General features: G+C 37.1%; 1 protein-coding gene across 2 annotated transcripts in view; it reads right to left on the bottom strand.

The window, feature by feature from the left end:
* Positions 1-16,795: 16,795 nt before the first annotated feature.
* The window catches only part of LOC124622127 (zinc finger protein 732-like), a 44,775-nt gene continuing 38,766 nt past the window's right edge, over positions 16,796-22,804 (bottom strand). For both annotated transcript variants that reach the window (XM_047147743.1, XM_047147741.1), the window contains exon 4: positions 16,796-19,174. In XM_047147743.1, the coding sequence (XP_047003699.1) occupies positions 18,892-19,174 (283 nt within the window). In that variant the 3' untranslated portion in view covers positions 16,796-18,891. The remainder of the gene's footprint in view (positions 19,175-22,804) is intronic.

The raw sequence follows: 22,804 nt of genomic DNA, 5'->3' as shown, positions 1-22,804 counted from the left end.
ATATGAGTATACTTTCTACAAACTGTGCAGCAAAGAGGAAAAAAATACAGTCTACAACAGGTTGCACTTTCTGATTTCTACAAACTCAGAGAAGTACATTGATTAAAAAGACTAATAAGCAAAGGACTTTCCACATTGGCCAAAAACGAAAATGATGGGTTTTCAAACAACCATCTTAAGTTTGATGATCATTAGCCAAAAATTGGGAGAAGTAATGGAATAATTTGGAGGCGGGAGAAAAAGCTAAAAATCAGGAGTCTCTCGCCTAAATTGAGAGGGTAGGTATGTACTATCAGGGGAACACAGTGGTTGTCAATAGATGGGTATGTCTGATTTCAGAATGCACACACGATGAAGAAGAGATTAATAAAATCAGACCCCTCATCTAATGAGGAAGCAAAAAGAACAGAAACATTGGGAAAGCAGCACGGTGAGTCGTACCTTGCTGATCCCCCCTCTTCATTCAAAAATCAGTGGCAAGTTTCCATAATGAATGCCAAAACTTGACATTTGAAAAGGATACGTTACATCAAGCTGCACAAGGGCATATTGAAAATGCCAAAGTCTGTTGGTCATTTCTCAGCACCACTCTGTTAGTGTAAGGTTTTCCAGTTCAAACAATGCATTATTGGAATATCCTCTTATAGCCAAAAGCACCACCAACACAGCAGGCTATAAAAACAATGCAGTCATTGAAAATTAAATTCTTTTATGATCGGTGAGATTTTGTGGAGCCTTTAAGAGTCTACGCATCACTTAACAGCTGTAGCAGTTAACTTACTGAGGACTGATGGATAAGGTAAATATCCAATGTCTTCTTGATTGCCTTGGATTGCTTAGCTGCTCCCACATGGCAGATTATGGCCATCTTCCCTATGTTGCTGAGAGCAAAAGACTTGCTGCATACTGTGCAATACGGCTGGAAATCTGATATCTTCTTGTGGGCCTTGATGCCCTCAAACCCCTAGTGATTTAGCACTGAATTTTACCTTGCTAGATTTTACCATGATTTACTACTAGAACATTGTGTGAGTTCCCAATGACTGAGGACGGAAAGCTGTTTGTTGAAAACACTCCTGCAACAATCAAAAACTGGCACGTCTTTGAAGGCGAGATGGTACACAAAAAAAAACGGATTTTCCCCACGAGCCACAGATATTTCTGGCAGGTACTGACACCTGCAATCCTGCCTGCGTGTTTGTGAAGGCCTTGAGACTGCACCCACAGAATGCGAGAGCAAAATATTCACAGCATTTCTCATGCCTCATAAACGGCAAATAATAGCATGGAAATATCTGAGTATTTTTCTACATGATAAGCATGTGGAATTTCCTTATCTACCGCAGTATAAGAGTAACTGTAGACTTATGTAATGGAATGTCATAATTTTTTAAATCTTTTTGATAGGTGCTGAAATGAGAATTAGTGTGGCTTTGCAACAAGAAAGTAACAAAATTACACATTTATTTTATACCAAAGATGTGATTTTTCACAAAATTTTGATCTGAATTGACCACATTTACTCATTTACTAAACCACAGTTTCAGGATTCTGACACAACTGCAAGTGCATTCGGATTGTAATGTGGTTGCATTGTGCAAACCCTGACTTGTTTTGCCTAAGGAAGCAAATTTTAACAAGCAAACATGAGAAATGTAGCTGTTATTCGAAATTAGCCGCTTCTGAGTGAGTGGTCTTTATGAGACAGCAAGTTTTAAACACTACATATACAATGGAGGGGCTGGACCAGTGACCATATTGAAAAACATTCAACTATACTGTGAAATACCTCCTTTGTGAAAACTGACACACGAACACTACACAAACAAGAATGTAAGAAGAGATGTTGAAAAATTTCCAAACAGTATTCCAACTGTGGACTACAGTGTTGTTATAAAACTAATCAATAAAATCAGAAATGAAGTTTCAGAATTTTTTTTTGTGTGGTCATATTGTATGTGGCTGCTTTATAATAAGTGTAGGTGTTTCAAATCCATCTTCCAGTAGAATTAAAAAATGGTACCAAAAATCTAAAAAAAAAAATTGCAAGCAGATGGCATTTCCCGATGTGAACAAACATCTACAAACAAGTACTAACATTAACATCTTTTATAACGAAGAAAGCAAGTCAAATGGTGTGTGTGTGTTTCATTAAGACCACTATGTTATTTTATTTCAATAAAACAAAACACATTTGGCAGAAATATGCATTTCCTTGGAGTCGCAGGACTGATTTAAAATACCTCCAGTGATTTCAGAAATAACCTCAGAAAAAAGTAGGCCTCTTGAAAGAAGAGTATGAGACATGGAAGAGTTGTGTAAACCAACACCATAGGTGACTGCAAATAAAATATTGTTTCTACTATGTTTGTTATTATTAGTTATTACCCACTGTGTTATATCTATTATTTTACAGGTATTGTGAGATTTTTCTTTCAAGAAACATACGAGTACGTAGTGTACAAACCACCAGTGACTACCACAATCTTCTTATCATCCATACTTTCTAATATATAAACTATTTTCAAAGTGCCAAAATGTACTCCAATAAATAAAATGTTTATACAACGCCGCACTGTACAATGTACGAGTACTTGCAGTGAGACAATCGCAATTCTAGAAATCCATCACCCTTGGCATCTGGCCTGCCGAGGAGCACCGCAGACCTCGGTTCCTGGATAAACCATGAAAATCAGTCGCATTACACCACATACAAGCAGACCCAGCCTGCGGGCAGATTGGTGAGACTAAATCCGAAAGGCAGGGCCTGCACATTGGTGGGATATGATGAGCTTCAGATCAGCAGGCCCGATCCATTAGAGATAACCGCAAAAATGGCCTGCAGGTTTGGCCCGTCGCTGAAATCCACTTATGTGGCCAGCTATTCACTAGTCACATACAGCACATTGATGAAATGAGAAAGCGGTGATCAATACAGGCAACAGATTACTTGTGCAAATACGCTGAGAATCAATAATAATGAGGATAGGTAGCAACTCACCATAAAGATTATCGCTGAGCTGCAGACAGATATGTAGAGAAGACAATTACCCTCTCACAACAAAATTTTCAGCAATAGCCTTTGTCAGAAAATGAGAGCACATACACATTTACATGACCCCTCGGACACAACTCACACACACACAGCTGCCATCTTCAGCTGCTGGGCCTAGTCTCTGAGGATCAGATACAAATAAACCGCTCCTCATGCCTCCCGGCCTCTCATCAGCAGCTGTTAGGCTAGCAGCAAAAGTGGTGGCAGTGCTGACAGCAAGCTGAGGGGAGTGGTAGGGAGGAGAAGCAGTAGGAATGAAGGAGCAGGGAAGCGGCACATGTACTCAGCTGCACCCAGCCAGTGATGATGCAGGACGTCTCAGTAAGCAAAACATTTAGGATAAAAACAAGATTTTTCTTTCTTTTTTTTCCAATTTCCCTGACACATTTGAAATTCCCTGATTTCCAGTACTTGTAGCAACCCTGTATCCACACATTGGTCTACACCACACTAAGAGACGTAGTTCCTCCAAATGTATCCTGGACCCTTTCAAGTTTCGCTGAATTATGGAAGCCATCTTAACAATGAGGTTTTCCTGTCTTTCTCTCTGTCATTCACCCAAAGTGGGGAGATTGAACCGGAAAGAGAGGGGTGAGAGATTACTCGTGGGGGGGACTCTGGTTCCCTCAGGGAGGCTTAGTCATCCGTACCATCAATAGTATGGTCATCATCAAATCTATCAGACAGGACCAAGGCTACATTGTCTGATGTCTTTGGACCAGATTGTTTTGAGCTGTAGGTTTTAATCTGTTTTAACAAAAATATGTACTTGGTTCTTTTCTTATGCCTGCTGTGAGGGACTGTTATTCTTGCTGACATTAGGTTCAGCTGCTACCACTATTTCGGATGTAAGAAAGCTCAATTTTTTGACTTGCTGCGTACATTTGTAGCTACCTTGACAACTGGTGATAAATGTATTTTGCTCGGCTGTCAATTACTGGGTGTCAACACAAGTTTTTTTTTGTACAAGCTGGTTCAATACCAAGGTGAACAACTGCACTTGGTGTCTGTGAGGCCTTAAATGTATTCTTTGTGTTGGAGTATGAGATGCATTTAATCACTTTAATATCCTGAATTTTTTCTCCTCTTCCATAAGTAATCTGACCATTGAAATCTACGGCGATATGACTAAAATGTTGATACCTAAAGTGCCGCATTGGACAGGGTCTAACGTTCATGTGGAGATTGCCTGCTTTAATATATTCTGGCAATTTTGGTACTGAATATCAGAAAACAAAATGCAGACTCATGGAGCTCAGGAGCCAACCCTTTCCACGACATTCTAAACTTCAGTGACCCCTGTGCTTCCCCATTCTTGTTGGAGTTCTTTGGTATTCATATCCATAATGTCCTAGCACATCACAATTCCTTTACAACTGAGATCTGTGTGGAGCTCACTATTTATATGATGTTCTCCAAGTAGTTTGGCATTTAAGAACTTGTTTCCTCAGGTAGATTTCGGCATGTCTATCAGAAGCACGCCATTTATCAGCCTCTTGATAGATTTAAGTTGTCCCGCAACTATTTCCACAACTTTGTTGATATAGAAAAGTGACAATTTTTCAAACAAACCTTCTACAAGCTTATCAATGATAAGTTCACTATTTACCACAGGATGTGGTCCATTACTGTCATTGAATGCACTGATATTCACAGGCATCTCAGGTAGACAAGCCACAAGATACCTCTTCAGGTTTTGGGTATTAATACGGCACTATGATCACCTGAATCACTGAAAGTAAAGGAAAGTACGTTAGCCTAAATGACAGTCCCACAAGCAGCTAGGGAATCAAGTGTTCAACCAGACAGAGCCTCACTTGTGTGGGTAAGCCTTAGACAACTGAGGTGCAGCAGGTTCCCAGACGTTGCCTGTAATGACCATTCCACTTCAACAGTCATACATCTCATCAGTGTGCAACACACCTTCAGACTGAAGGTTTTTAATAGAGATTTTACCAACCTTGCGATCTGGATGGTTAAGCCACGATCCCTTTTCCCTGTGGCACACAAAGTTCAACCATCACACCACAGGGCAGTTGATGAAGCAACCCCACAGCTTACGGTTACAGTGCACTAGTGGCAGTAATCAGTTCCCAGCTCAGTAGACCTATAACCACCAAATGATGGCTAATTTCCTTGAGGTTATCATCATTTAGCATGACCCAGGGGCTTAAAAAATGACACAGACGTGGTGAGCATTATCCTCCAATGTTTTGTAGATTGGATGGGAGGCAGAATACTACTTTAGGAGGAGTGGGAAGAATCTTGGGTAGAATGCCTCTCATTTCTGGGCATGATGCTTTGCCTATCTACTATCATGCCTAGATATGAGAGACACCCTACCCAAGAGGCTTCAAGTGATATTTGCTGGCCACCCATCCCTCGGCTACTGCTGCACACAATCCCTTGAAACAGCAGTCATATCCCTGTGGAAAACAAGATGCAAAACCTGCCAATTCACCCACAGAGCACCTCCTAATCTAGTCGTATCACATGCTTACTCCGTCCCTCCAGAGTTAGGGCCACCTGTGAGAGCACCCATGTCATGGATCAGTTCTGCTGCAATTTTTTAACCACCAACCAGTAGCTCATCAGAATGAATGGCCCTTGCCAAACAGTGGTCAAGAGCAACATGACCACCCAGTGACAGAACACACTGCAGAGGACAATATGTGAGAGTTCAGTGGCTACTTGTGCCATCTGGATTGTTCTCCAAGTAATTGCTTTTCTGAACTACAGTGATGGAAAAGAAATCACAAAACCAAGAATGAGTTGCGTGACAAACAAAGTTGGTAGGTGTGCTTATACATCTGACAGATGATGTCTATTCAAATTTTGCCCAGTCGGATAAGAGTGGCGCTAGTAATGCCACCATTGAGGATGCAAATCAGTTTTACTTTAAATACATGCTGTAACTGTTGTGAGCATTAGCTACCTTTGAAACTGGGCATGGCGAGTTGACTTAGTCAAGAATCCCTTTAAGGCAACAAAGATGCCTTTATCACCACCTCACTGAGTTTGAACGAGTCATGTAATAGAACTATGAGAAGCTGGATGTTCCTTCTGCTTTACTGCAGGAAGACTTGGCAGGAATGGAGCCACTGTACATGACTGCTGGCAGTGACGGTCGCGAGAGGGTAGAATTGCAAGAAAACTGGGCTACCAACAGTCACAAGCCATTCCCCGAGAGGGAAAATAATCATGTTCAGCGTATGGCTCTGGAACATCATACTGTATCTACAGCAGCAATTTGAGCAGCAGTTTACACCACAGTGACACAATGAACTGTTACAAATAAGTAGCTTCAAGGACAGCTCCAAGCCAGATGCCCTATAATGTGCATTCTACTAACCCAAAACCACCACCATTTATGACTTAAGTGGTGTCAAGTGAGGGCTGGAGGATAGGTCGGAAATCTGTTGTGTTTTCTGATGAAAGCTGGTTTTGCGTTGGTGCCAGTGATTGCCGAGTGTTGGTTAGGAGGCAGGTAATTGAGGGCCTGCAACCAACTATCTGAGTGCTAGACATACAGGACCTACACCTGAAGTTACGGTCTGGGTGCGATTTCGTATGATGGCATGAGCACTCTCATGATTATCCCACGCAGTCCAACTGCAAAACTGTACATCAATCTGGTGATCCTACCAATCATGCTGTCACTCGTGAACATTCCAGGGGGTGTTTTCCAACTGGATAAAGTTCACCCACATAACACTGTTGTAACCCAACATGCTCTACAGAGTGTTGACACGCTGCCTCGCCTGCTCAATCACCAGATCTGTCTCAAATTGAACATGTGGGACGTCATTGAACGACAACTCCAGCATGACCCATCCCTGTATTGACCAACCCAGTGCAACAGACATGAACTCCATGCCACAAACTGACATCTGGCACCTGTACAATGCAATGCATGCATGCATTCAACAGTCTGAATGGTACATTGGTTATTAATGTACCAGCATTTCACATTTGCAGTGGCTTACCTTGCATTTACATTAACCTGCAATCTCGCAATGTTAATCACTCTTCAAATGCATTCCTGAAATTCCAACCCTCTACATTATGTTTTGGTGTTGCAAATTTTTTCCACCAATGTATGTGGTGCCAGTTATCCTCGCAATATGTCCTTTACTCCCGTAATCCTTCTGGCACCTATCTCCGCTTAACCAGCTTGCATCTCCATCCTCTATCCAACAGCCTCTCTGTCCTGTCATCCCCTTGCCATCCATGCCTCCACGTCGCCACCAATGTGTGCAACATGAACTCAATGGCTCTGATGCTATACACACACTGCCTCTCCCACCCGCATTCATATCCCCCACAACTGTCACCTCCATCTGTGCAAAGGCTAGCTACCCCTCCCCAGCTCCTCTTCTTTCTACCTTTACCAACCCATCCAACACAAACCCTCACTCCATTCCATCAGCTGAGCTGAACTGCAGTCTCAGCAGTGTGTGTTCAACCAATGCAATATAAGTGCACAGATCTCTCTCTCTCTCTCTCTCTCTCTCTCTCTCTCTCTCTGTGTGTGTGTGTGTGTGTGTGTGTGTGTGTGTGTGTGTGTGTGTGTGTCCTGCACCAAGAGAATGCATCTATCAATTCTATCAATCTGCTGTGCTAATAAGGTAAAACGTTACCAAGTATTTCATTAATAGTTTTATACATAATCATGGAACATGAACAAAAACCAGTTTGAACCTAAATTTATTTATGAAGGGAAATAGACAAAAATCTAAAAACATTTCCTGTCAGGGAATAAAATCGTATAATAAATTGTCCAAGGACATGAAAAACATAATTAATATGTTGAAAAATAGTTTGTAAGTAATGGATACTACTAAATTCAAGATTAATTACATGATGACAATGGAATGCAGTTTACAAGCAAATCATGTGCCCAAGATCTATAGAGCTTACTACTTCTGTCTTGTCATTCTCCTGAGCTCAGCAACTATTGTCATTCATCAAAAGGGGGATGCAGACTTTTTTCCAGATGGAATTAATGGACGATGAGCATGGGACACTGTAGTATGTGTATGGTCCTGAAGTTAAGTACTCTGTACAGATCTGAAGGAGTGCAGTGTGTAGAGCAGCATGTTTGCCATCCTGCATTTACCACAGGATGTCCATAGTGTGTGTAGTCATAGTGTGGAGAGATGTGAAGAAATAGTGCAAAACTTTTTATAAGTTAACTTCCACAATATTTTTATGATCAAAAGAACATTGTGTAATAATTCGAAACAAGCAGTTGTATGTTATCTCCACACAGTAAAACAATAAGCAGCAATCATTATGTTAACTATTTTGCAGATACTTTTAACGTAGGAGTTTCAGATGGGGTGGAGGTGTTTTGAACTATGGTTGAAGGAGACATTGGTAGAACTCGAACCTGAATTTTTCCATTTATGACACTGCCAACCTTAGCATGTGATTGTACAGTAGCAGCTACCAAGTGCTTTGCTACTCCTCTTTACTTTTTTCCCCCAATTATTTAAGTGAGTGGAGAGACTCATCTTGGTCGTTCATGGGGTTTAAATACAACTCTCACAAACCCAGAAAGAATGGTGATCATTATGACTATCTGTCAATTCTGCTTTTGTAGAGGCACAAATATGGGTGTACCCTGCAACACTACAAGAAAGGGGTGGGGCTTGTTCACCTGCACTGCTCCACACCCCTTGGGTGTTACACTCACGGCTGATTGCCACATTGTAGTGTCCGTATTATACCAGCGATTTTCCTCTCATTCTCTTTCACTAGTTCTCTTTCTCACAATTATTAATTTCTGTTCCTTCCAGCTCTTAGTCAAGTTATTGTTCTTACTGTATTTTGAATAATCTAGGGGTCATTAATTAAAATGTGTAATCAGTTCTCCAATCACAGCACATCACCAACAAATAATCCTAAAAAAAGTAAGATGAGTAGTGGAGAAAGATTATTGGGTTTCATTAGTAAATGTGTTGTTTCAGCTGATCATTTAAACAACTGATAACTGTGCAACCAGTTTATGCTTAATATTTTACATAAAAAATAATGTGCAAAATAATAAAATATACCAGAGACTACTTTTATTAGCATTCTCTTGTTACATTCATCTCATCCACAGCCACAGAAGTATTTGTTCAGACATTCTAGAAATAAAAAAGTGCCATGAACAAAAAGTAAACATCAATTAAATTTTTACACCACAACAACATGTATTTTGTATAAAATAACTACAATGGTGAATACTGACGTACATGCTATAATACAAAAAAAGGAACAAATTGAGAATATTCTCAATGTAACACCACAAAAATATATAAATAGGAAGTTCTATATAACAAATTAGAGCACCTTCACTATTAATGTTTCATTAAATTGATGCAAGTATGGTGGCCACATTTGAATATTCTCTCAAGACTTGTGTCAGTTCCATCAGTAACACAGTTAGCAGTACAAAATCATTTTAAGTACATTATCACAACATATAAATAGACATATTTTCTTTTCCTCTTGCTCTTCAAAAGACACACACACACACACACACACACACACACACACACACACAAAAGAGTGCAGAATTAAAATGAGACAGTTGAGAACACATCTATAAATTCCCTAGTCATTTACTTATATTTATCAGACTGGAAGTTGGCATAAGCCTCTAGTTTCTTCAGTTATATCTATATGTGACTAGTCATAGGCACCCTGATGTATAATTTCTTTCAAAAAGTATCTGAAATATCTTTGTGTAAAAAAAGTAGACATAACTATTTGAAGTTGTACTAAAGTTCCCAAATCCACTCCTTAATTAAAAACATACAACGAAATTGTTACACTGTCTTAAAAATCACACAATGCAGTTACCTTAAGAACACATGTAATAGGCATTTCTCTCAAATAAATACTGACTGACTAAATTACACATACTGTTGCACACACAATAAAGAACATGCTCTGCTCCTTGCTGGAAATATGTATATTGTTGAGTTTTAAAGAATGTAATATTCTTGTACTTTCTCTATATTGCACAAAGGTGTGAATCTCCAAGTCACAAAATAATTTTCCTCTTTCCTCTAAATTACAATGCTGTTTATACCAAATGATAAAACAACAAAAATTGAAACAAGTACAGGTTTGATATTGCTGAAGTATGGGATGTTTCTGTATTATAACCAATACAAACACACAAAATGTTTGAGTTACTTTGAAAGCATGATGGGAACTTCACTAAGTATAAAGCAAATCGAGAGAAGAAAAAGCACGATATGTTTTATTTAAAAAGAAATAAGAGCTACTTCAAAAATGCTATTGAATTAGTGTTATGAATACTGAAATTAATTACAGTTAAACATCACACTACATTTTCACATGTAATAACTGTAACATTGCAAGAAGTTCTGTACGAAATAAATTTTATCATGTTGAATATAAAGTACATGGATACAACAAAAACAATTATTGCCATTGTATGTGGATGTCCATTTCACCTAAACAACTGATTAGTAGTTATACAACAAAAAGTTAGATTTTCATCTGAGAAGAAATGAATAATGGATTATGACCCCGACTGTGGTCAACAAATTTATAGCATTAGTGGATTTTATGGTCACTGAAGGTATCATTTAAAACTGAGTAAAGTTACAAATTATAAGGTATACTTTGCAAGAACAACAGTAGGAAAAGTAACTGACCATCATGGGCTGCAGAATGCAGAACACAACAGTACTGTTCTTTTCTGTCAACTGCGAAAGGAAGAAAAATAAACTCTGGACAACGAGATAAGAGGATCTTTTGCAAGAATTTAATTAAAAATTCACAAGCTACACCCTCAAAAACAATTCACAAAATACTAAGCAACAAAACTGTGTGGCTTGCAAGATGTATAACCACACACAGAAACATCAATATATGGGGGGCAAAAAGAAAAAGGCATATAAGTGAAGAAGGGTAATGGCTTTCCAATCTGAACGGTTTTTGCCAAAAAGGAAGAGACTCAAAGAAGTGTTACACGCATGCCACCCCCCCCCTCCCCCAACCCAAAACAGCAGTCTTATCATTCACAATCAAATCGAATGAAAGTGAGCTCACGCAAAAGCACGTAAATTTTGCAAAATATTATGAACTATTCTGCTAATTATATCCTTTGACACCAGGACAACTTTATCCTTCATATTATGTACACACATTTATCCCTGTTATTCCAATAACAGTGAGTGCCTAAAAATGTAGCAGTACTGTCTTTCGAATCATCTGAAAAAAAAAGCACCTAGTGCATGTGAAATAAGCATTGTCTAATATTCTGAAAAGCAAAATAGAAGGCAATGTACTTGCATGTAATACAAAAATATCCCATACACAGCATGAACTTTGAACACAGTAACGACAGAACTTGAACAAACAGCAAAGTACATTGATTGAACATTGTGTGAAATATGTAGAAAAATCCATTGTTGAAGATATGACATACATACACATTTGTAGTTAAGGAGCAAATTTATTCTGCAATAACAGGAAACGGATGCTCGATCTTAAACGCAGTATCATCCCCACATGCAGATTTCTTATGGTAATGTTACTTAGTGACACTTATCTATAATTGTCACATGCGTAAAACCAATATTGACAATAAACCCAAGTTCAATTTAATGAACTTTCATTGGGTACATAAAATATATGAAATAAAAACAGACAGAGTTATACAAATATATTGATAGCAAGTGACTTGACAGTCTAATGCAACAATGGAGAGGGATATTTTTCTCAGCAAAGAACTAGTAGAAAAGTCACCTGATAAAAAAAAAATTTAAAAGAAATAATATTGACAACAAAACTGCATCAAATAATACAAAATCCAAACTGTACAGGGAAAATATAAATACAACTTTTGTATTATACCACTTCTCCATCAATATAAATATGCTAATTAAATGACGTGTCATTTACTTTGCGTAAGTTCCAGCGTTATTTCAACTCTTAATAATAATTTTTATAAACATCTCAGTGAATTTACATATTAAAACACTATTGAATTATTGTCTTCATGGAAGAATTTGTTACTAAAATAAACTGCAAACATCAGTTTTTTAATTAATTTCATCGATAACACTAAAAACTGGCCTGAGAAATCCAGTTTCCTGATGGTATAAGAGAGGAACCTTTGCTGTACCCTGAAATACAATGAAACAAATAAGCTGGCTTTTTCAAATGTCTGCAGCTCGACAGTACAGTACTCTTGTTCATAATGTGCTATACATATGTGCATTATGGACTATTACACATGTAACTCCTCAATTTCTGAAATTTACATATTTCTTTGGCTCGTACAATATTTTATATGTGTATATATATACAAAATACATCTCAAATGTTCAAATCACAGCATAAAAGAAACAATTTTATGAGAAGAATACTGAATGGTATGAGAGAATAGGCTACAGGAGGAATATTTGTGGTAACACTGGGTAATAATCATCCAGTTTGGATAAAAAAAAATTAATTTTGCAACAGGTAGTGCAGAAACTTTGTTGGTAACTGCACATATTTGTTACTGTGACATTTAAAACCAGACATGCAATACAGTAGCAAGAAACTACCATGCATATCCAACACTTCCCACCAGCCCACCCTCATCACCACAAACCAACAAAAACATAATAATCTTTGACAATAGTTCATAATTGTCCTTAAAACGTTACTTTGGACCATAAGTGGATTTATACTGTTTGGTCAGACATAAGATTATTTTTGAAATATAATTTAGTTGCCATATTTACTTACATATAAATGGAGCACATACCAACAGAAGATCAGCGACAGTCAATAAAAGAAAAAGACCCAGCTAAATCTCAGACTTTCTAAGTTAGAGTGGTGGAAAACTCACAAAGGGGCTCGACAGTGAAGGCAAAAATAATTTTAAGATAAAAAGAGTTCAAGAGGTACACATGATACAGGAAAGAAAAGGAATGTCAACACACTATTTCAAAAGCAAGATATAATAAAGATACTTCATAATGTATCCTAAAAAATAATTAAGATGTAAGTTAAGTTCCATGCATGAGAGAGAGAGAGAGAGAGAGAGAGAGAGAGAGAGAGAGAAATTGAATGTAAAATAAAAGATACAATGTATCAGTAAGAAATATGCAAAAAGAATGGATGTAAGATATTTTGCAACAGGAAATGAATGATAGAGAGCAATGAGAATTAGAGAACAGAATAAAGTGTAAACATACCTTCCTTAATGGAGGTGAGCGTTTAAAATCTGACAGATGTCTAGATCATTAGTCTATGCACTAGCTCAGTTGAACAAAGATGGACTTTTTCGAGTAACTTCTAGCATTTGTCTCAAATGATTTAGGAAAACCAAAGTACACGTAAATTAGGATGACTGGGCAGGGACTTGAATCTCATACCCCCTATATACATCATCATCGTATGGATGCATCATATGCTATTAATATGACACGAAGTTGAAAACTGAAGGGAAACCAGTTGGAATATATGGGGAATATATCAATGATACAGTACTAAAACTAATGCACATTTGATCAGAGAAACATTACAGAACCCATACTTGCACTTCACAAATTATAAACTCCGAAAAAAGCTCATATGGTGGTATTTGTTAAAATGAAACAGGTCTTGCACCTATGGTATTAAAATAGTTAGTAGCAATGTTGGATACATATTTTACGATGCAACAAAGGAGAATCACATTGTTTGGAAGGAATACCAATATTACTGAAGTGCAATAAAACAGTATTCTGTTCATTGAAGAAATCTTACGATTATGTATGATAAATCTGAGAATATATCAGTTATCAAATACAGAACTGTAATGTTATACGAAGAGTGGTTGTTTACTGCCTACAGGTATAAGAGAGAGCAAACAAATATTCCTGAATTAGCGAAACAATTGTTGGGTGGAATGAGATTTTGTTCCGTACCAAATCAATCTGCCACAAAACCCAAGTATACGCCTAGCTGATGAATTCAACATACACAAATGTGTGAAAACATCCCTCAGTTACACAACAGAACGATTCTGGTATAAGAAAACACAAATTTGTCACATGCTAAGGGGTTAAAGTCATTGAAACAAATGTAGGAAATATGATTCATGATTGGTACACAATGTAAACTAATGTCCATTGCTATCTGCAGAGCTTGGAACTCCACTCCCTCAATTATTTGGGACTGAAAACAATAATCTTTATATACTGGTTGACTGTTTGACATTTAAACAGATTGGGACAGCTGAAGAACCTGAAAACATTAGAGTGAAAACTCTTCCTTTACACTCCTTGATCATGCACTTTTGTGAAAAATATAGCTGAGTACTAATAAGGGTGGGAATTGATTTTAAAAAAAGGCAAATTAATTTTAAAATAGAACTGCATCCTTTCCCAGTAATTTTGCAAGTATTGTCCAACTTCGCCTATACTAGTTCAGTTATCACCTTGAAACTTAACGCTAATGAAATATTTTATTATTTTGTGTGACTTTGACAGTTACATTTTAACAGCCCATTTAGCACTGATGATGGACACTTCCCATCTACCTTAATGAACATCCATGTAGAAAGTCAATCACTTCATCACTTTTTTTAATGGGAAAACAAATGACAGAAAAGACCAAGATATTCTGCTAAATGATAGTTGTCATATTATTTCAATCATTATGCATGGGAAAGAGAGACAATTGCCTTATGTACCCTGCATAATACTGGGATAAAAATAAAATAATTGTAACAATAAAACCAATTACTTCTATTGCCTCCCTCCACCCCAATATCTTTAATTCTATTTCTTCCACCATCCTTCAGTCTTTGGTTAGCATATCCTAGAGATCCATTGTTCGATATCTTGTTCATAGTTACACTGAAATAACTGCTTTAATATACATCAAAACAGACTGACGAATGTTTAGGGGTTTCTCTAGCCACTGCACAGTGAAGTTGTCACTAGTTACATTACATAATTCATAAGAAATGTACAATTACACACACATGTTAAAAACAAATATGTTAATGCACTGGTTACATTCACTACTAAATGTTAGGAACATTGCACTGAACCACAAAACTAAATGCCTATTTTGACCTCTGCATTATTCTAATTCTTAATTCTTCCATTAAGCAGTAATGTATTAAATGCGACAGCAGAATGAATGCACTAGATAACAATTTGGAAATAGTCTAGTGAAACTACAAAAAACTTTTCCCAAAACTTAAAAACAGTTGAACAAAGACATTAAAAGCTTTTATGGTTATTAATAGCAAACAGCTGTTTCCAATGCCATTAATGTCACCACAAGAATTATGTGTGTGGTCATGAAACATGTAAATGCTGCACTGTTTAAATGATTAACTTATTCTTATGTATAGTACTCTGCTTGATACTCTCTTGAATAGATACGGGTGGCAACATTCTCTGTCACTATAACATCAGTGATTTTACTCAAATCTATTTATGTACCTTTCTTATCACTGATACAATACCATAAAATCAATTAAATGTGTGGAATTACACTAGTTACAGATGCAAACATGTGAATAAACTTCATCATACTGTTTACAGCCATGAAATTGTGATGATCCTCTGTACTTTATATCTCACTTAATATGTTTTCCGCCTAGATCACTAGCAACAATGTAGTAATGTAAAATTAAAAGAAACAATATTATTTTTGTAACATCCTTAAACAATAATTCAAATAACAACATCTGCCACATATATCTTAAATGCACAAACTTCATATTTCTTCAATGAGACTGTGAGCAATCAAACATTCACCTTTCCATTCAGTACTACAAAATGTATGAGAACAGTGGTATACATCAACAGTAATTTACATCTCACCATTTTCTGGCACACATATAAGCACTCAAATGTATTTTAAGATGTTTGAATCTAATGCTTCAAGAAATGTAGCACACTGTCAAAATACTGAGAAATAAATATGTGATACCTTGCACGTTCATCAACGTGGTACTTCATTGTGGCAGAAATACAGTAATTCACATTACAACAAGTAAACAATGTAACACACAGACCACCCCACAGGAAGAAGCAATTAAATCTTCCAATTGGATACTATCACATTTAATAATATTTTTAAAAAAACCTTTAACACTAACAGACACTTATAAACTAACACAAAGAAGTAAACATGTTTTTAGTACTTCGTTACTTTCTGTGTTCCCTCAACACTGATATCCCCTATTTTGACAAGATGTTATGCACGAAGTTAAATACACTGCTTATCTTTTTTGTGAGTCATGTAAATAAGACTTGGTGGTTTATAACGCTATTCTAAATTCTGTATCCTTCAATTGACACACAAATAGGTTTCCCTTTATAGTTTTCCTGAACTTTCTACAAAACTGATGACTTAATAAAAATATGTATTTTACAGAAATTCTAGTTTCAAAATTTCCCAGTGAGCTACATGACCTATACCACTGCTCTCACCCATTTAACATTAAATAATGTTTAAAATCATTTCCAGTTTACACACCAAGGAATCAGTCATCCACAGTAGACAGCCATAATATATGTTGAAGTAAACTATAGCTTTGAACATGACTAATCTTGTACTATCATAGAGCCACAAGTATATTTTCTTTTGCAATGCTCAAATTTCTCAGTTATAATACATATTCAATTCACCAACAAATATTGTCATAGTTATTGTTCAGTTACAAAAATTTCGTATTATAAAAATATTGCCATCATTTCTGAATATACAGTTATCAAAAAATTTCTGCATTAAATATGATCTATGAAAACTGTCTTGAACACCTGTGAGACAATGTCAAAGGAGGTTGGTAAATGAAATTAATTTGCACCAAAGTAGTTTTAAAAAATGTGGAAAAAATTGCTTGCAATACAGTATATTCGCTTACATATGTTCAGGGAAAACAAATAAAATTACATGGTGAGCATCAAATATTATCTTGTGTGTAATAAGAAGCTACAGAAAGAGAGACGTTGAATAAACACTTAGGTGCAAAAAAATTGATACAGTGCACTCACCAACAAGAAAGATGTTGGTTCACTTACAGAAGAACATACATTGCATTTTAGACTATACCTTCAAACATCCATTTAAAAACACTACTGTCTGTATGTTACAACTACGTCAATTCTTCCAGGACAAGAGCAATGATTTGATTAGCTATACTTTAGATATCTGTGACTTTTGAAGACTTTCCTGCGTCTTATTGTGTGGAAATCATAAAAAGTTTATGTAACAAACCATAATCATGTCAATATTTTCAGAAATCAAAATTCCTATTTAAAATAAATTAACTGGCAATAAACAACCAGGACTGTTGCAAAAACAAAAGATTTCTTTCCTTCCAAACCATATCATCATCAATACTGCATGTCTTGCTATGATTTTCAATGTTAAATTAAAGTATAAGGAGCTTAATTTGTAGATACATATTGGTCATCAATAAACTAATTGAAAATCTAATGCTTCAAACATGTCAACACACCTCTGGTGTTGATAGAGATCTATTTTTCAGGTTTTTCTTTTCGTACTTTGTTTCACTTCAAACTGGAAATCCAAACCGCTGTGATAACATACAACTGCAGACGTCTTTGGACTGACGAGTTGAAATTTTATTCCTTGCCCAAAAAATGAACATATTTAACTAATATTCAAAAACCATGATCCTGATGAAATCTGTTACATCCATCATGAAATTTTCACTGTTTTACAGCAAAATGGTGGTTTCCTCATTGCAAATGAATTATAAATGACTATCTCCAAAACAATTTTTAAGTGCACCAGCAAAAGATATAAAAACATTCAAGTAAATTGTAACACTTGGTACACAAGTACCATGTCAACGAATATAGCAGCTGGATGTAAGAAAATATTGAACAATGCTTTAAGACATTCTCAGCAAGTTCTTAAAATGTATTGTAAACTGAATTGTTAGCTGGAAAGATATTAAATGGTTTTGTAAAATAAATAAAAAAAAGGCCTTAGCCTGCAGTTGAACTTTTGCGGAAGTAATTATGAAGGCAGCAATAATATTATACCCTGACAGTTAACAATAATAATCTCAATTTTCTAGTAAGATTTAGCTGTATAAAATTCAATAAGGCTCTTTTTGGGCATTTTGCACTCCAACACGTGCTACAAGTGAATATATAAGTACTTACGAGATAGGTTAAAGGCAACGCAAATATACAGCCATGTTTCTTTCTGCCTTAACACAATTCCTAACACTTAAATCTCTTCAATTTCTATGTTGTTTACTGATGCAATGTTATCTCACAATGATTAAATAACATTTGATGCAGTCTGCTGCAATGACACTCATGCTGTTTTGTGCCTTACTAGGTATCCTTCGTGCATTTTTGCCTGGATGATGACAGTCATTCTTTCCCCACTTTTCATTTGAAACTAATCCAATTGGCGTCCATTCCTTTAAAAAGTAAAACAGGAATCTGTAAAAGTAACTGTTTTTTTCATAACCAGCTTGACGATGCAATGAAGACTTTTGCATTAGGATAGAAAATTATCTGTTAAACTAGAATTTGGGATTTCCATATGACAATAGCTCACAGATGTGAGAAATCAAATCATTACCACTGGTGCATAAATTCTGTAGCAACAGCTCACATACACGTCAGAAGACCATTTATCAGTAATACTGAACAAGTCAATGGATTTACAAAATGTGTGTGGATGGGCACAATAAAAAAGAATGGTAGAATATGTTTTTATTGTGCCTATCTGTGACTCAACGCCTCCTCCATATGGTGAGAAGCAAACTAACCTTTCCCTATTGTTTTCCATACTAGACCTGCCACAGTTTCACAAAACGTGTTTCAGACAAAGCACGAAACACCATTGCAGCGTGATGACAGTTCTCCATTGGATCTCTTTCTCTTCTTTTCCATAGTTGTGAAGTTTTCATCACTTGAATCTCCAGTGTTTAAGTTTGGACCTTCTACATGGACACGACTCTCATGTTTCTGAAGAAGAAAGTTTCGGGTAAATGTTGCATCACAGCTGCGGCATTTGAAGGGTCGTTCCCCTGTGTGTGTAAGGATGTGCCTCTTGAGATCTGTTGACCATCCAAATGCCTTGGGACAAAGACGACACGGGTACCTGTATTCAAAAATAATAATAAATTATGGTCAGTTGTTAAAAAAGTCTCTGTTACGAGAGCCTGTTGCAGTAAAGACGTTAGGATCAATAAACGAAAATATTATAGAAAATTAACTACAATAGTAAAAAATAAAACATATTTTTTAACTTTTTTTACAATGTATACTACTTTGACAATTTAAGCTCGCTTTTATAACTATTTTCAATGTCACAGTTGACATTAATTATCCAAAACTTCAACAACACATAATTAACATTACATAAAATGCTTGTTCAAGCTGTGGCAAGTTAACTGTGAAGAAATAAAAGAACAAACTTCTGTCCATTTTTGCACATACTGAGAGATTGTTACATATTTCCCATGTATTCAAAGATCAGTTCGCCAGTCAGGCGAGCAGCGCATACTCATTTTACTCTCACTGTACTACTGTAAGCAGCACAAAATGTACATGAATAATTTAATTTTTCCCATGAATTTCTGGCAATATATACGTAATATGTTACTATTTGGAACATAGTTTATGCAAGATCTGGTTAAAACTACACTATGGTAGCATATTAAAGGGAACATCACAAGTCACAGTCATTAAATCATCACTTTGTCACCCTAATAAAGTCCCCCAACGTAAAACTGAAATCCTCGTCAAAATGTTGTGCTTTAAAATGTACACAGCTAATTGTGAAGAATCTCAATGGAGCATGCCATTTAACCTAATTCCCTCTGTATTTCTAACTTCAGTTTGTCTGCAAACTGAAGAGTGATCAGGATACTCTCTTCAACCCACTGTAGCAACTACAGGACATTTCACAAAGTTATACAGCCCTTCCAAAAAGCTCCTTTTAAACCAGTGTCTACGGAGTGTTCAGAGGTGCCACGGGAGCTTTCATTTTCCATTAAATACATTCATATTGTAAGGCATACATAAATTAGTTTCTCTCTGAACTAACATCTTAGTATCTGTGTGATAAGATTAATGAATGTTGGTATTTGTTCTACTTTTTCTTTACCACTGCAGTATTGGAATGGTATGATACATTTGGTGACAAGGAATTAACTCAGTTTCGCAAGTTATCAACACGAGAAAGAATTATTTCCTGTTATTACACAGGTAACAAGAAAGTCAAAGACAACACAAACGAAGAACAGGTGACAGTCCTTTTTGATTTTAGCTATGAGGGCACTCAGCCACAGTGTAGGGCATGTTTCTTCCAATATAACTCAAATAAATAAGGACATAAATACTAGACATTAAAGTCTGCACTGTATGAATAAATGACAATGCCACACAAGCAGATCCAGCTACTGCAGACCAAGTTGCCTGGAAACCATATCAACACTGTCTGTTGATTTCAGCTCAGGAAGGCTATTTATTCACAAATAGTAAGCAAAGTTTTTGCAATAATTTGTGACATATGCAAATTTCTTGTATACTTACACAGACCATGAGCCACTGGTTACTCTCTCTGGTTCACATTCAAGCTTCACAGATAGAACTGCTTGAAGACTACAGTGAAGGCATCACATTTACATGATTATAAATATTCAGTTCTGTACAGCTAGATTAACCAACATGTCAACACAAATGCATTATCTAGATTTCCAAACACATCCCAACTTTTTAGTCAGGAAACCCTATATTTTCACAAATATACACATTCCAGAATGAGATTTTCACTCTGCAGCGGAGTGTGCGCTGATATGAAACTTCCTGGCAGATTAAAACTGTGTGCCCGACCGAGACTCCCGAGTTCGAGTCTCGGTCGGGCACACAGTTTTAATCTGCCAGGAAGTTTCAATATACACATTATTGAATACTGCGGAAGGGTTTTCATACAAACAGAATGGAAAATCTCAAAGGATCCGAATGCATCTTCTCCACCAAGGTTTAAACTATTTCCTTGTGGAATAGACTACAATGTAGTTATAGGAGTGCTACTACACACATCATGTTATTTATGGTTATTAAATAAGCTAAAGCTTTTTTATCTAGCTCCACTGAATTTGAAACTGGCATTTAAATTTGCATATTTGCCCAAGTTTTTGAACTGTAGCCACTGCCTGAAAATCACCCTTTTTTCAGGAGAGTTTGAAGGTTGGTAGGAGTGCCTGAGAATGTTGAATTCTCACATCATGGTATCATCATATGATCCCGTGAGGGCCTTTCAAGCGTTCATCACACGATCTACTTCCGGAGGCCAAATAAAAGGTCTTCATTTTTAAGATATTTTCTTATAAAAAATAGTCCTTTTTCTACACTTCTCAAATCACTTTCATGATAGCCATATTGTGATACGCTTCAAGCTAGCAATCTGCTATTAACAGAAAAATGCCAACACCACCTCTCATTACTATACTAATAACATAAATAACTTCGCTACATTTGTGGTGAAGTGACATTTACTTTGATAAAGCGTTCAATTGTGTCTTCTATGGGAAAAGTGCATACTGTTTGTACTCTAGCTCTAAGATGGAAGACTACAACAGAAAATGGACATCTCATACAGTGTACTACATGTTTGTCCAACCTCAATGCACAAACAATTGGGGAAGTATTTGTATGTCATTCAGACTGCTGATATTTCAATGGGAGTCTACTAACTGTATTAATACTAATGACTTATTATTGTATGATTCTTCCTATGAACAAAGGAGACTTTATGAAGATAAAATCAAAAGCTGTATATCCTACACTTTGATTAAAATAACTTTTAGACTGGCGGGTACCTGTGGTTGCAAACAGAGTAGCCAGCTGGTATACAACACACCACATGTTCGTACAAACAGTAATTGTGCACGAAAAAAAGCTGTTACCAACTGTACAAACCGTCGTCGTCAGTGGTAGGGAGCATAATGGTGGTAGTTGCAATAGCTGTGTATTTGGCTCTCATTCATTCCCCCACCCATCCCCACCTGGCCTCCTCCCATCCCTACAGCCTGTGTCCCTCACAAGGCTCTAGAAGTACCAGCTGGACAGGCAGCACAATCAGCACGTGAAGCCTGAGAAATATTTCCAACTGACTGATGCCCAGCTCTGTCGTATCGGCCACCGCACAGCAGCCATCAGCTCGGCACGGCGTGCTACAACACGCGCGGCACACAGCGAGTACAGCTGGCGACGCACACGATGTCAACAACTGGCGCCACTGGACGCATCGTCGCGGGGTTAGCGGCAGCGTACACACACCACTATCGATACGAATTACCCTGGTGGCACTGCCCTTGCCACCAGAGTGAGCAACCGTATAAGGGCGCCATCTACCAACACACTGATTGGCCGGACCTGCGGATTTAAGCGAGCTCCCTGAGCCCGTTTAACCAGTTCAATCTTCGCTAATGACTGTGTTACTACCCGGCTGCTGGATTCACGACGACCGAACCGTACTGTGGCCTCCCTGGCTGGAAACTTGCGACGCGTCGGTATCGACTGGTTGGCAGTGGTCTGGACTTGTATTCTCTACTAGTGAGTCTGATTTCTCCTTGGTGCTACAGCCAGTGAAGTGTTGTGTAGTCGAACTTAAGTTTTGTTTTGAGTGGCAGAAGGTCAAATAAATTTGGTTATCACGGAATATTTATTGTGTTATAGTGCGGACGTAACACAACAAGCTCCTACTACTCAACTCACTGAAAAG

This window comes from Schistocerca americana, chromosome 7, assembly GCF_021461395.2.
Source record: "Schistocerca americana isolate TAMUIC-IGC-003095 chromosome 7, iqSchAmer2.1, whole genome shotgun sequence".
Classification (NCBI taxonomy): Eukaryota; Metazoa; Arthropoda; class Insecta; order Orthoptera; family Acrididae; genus Schistocerca; species Schistocerca americana.
The sequence above is the reverse complement of the archived record's forward strand: the minus strand, read 5'-3'. Positions and strand labels throughout refer to the sequence as shown.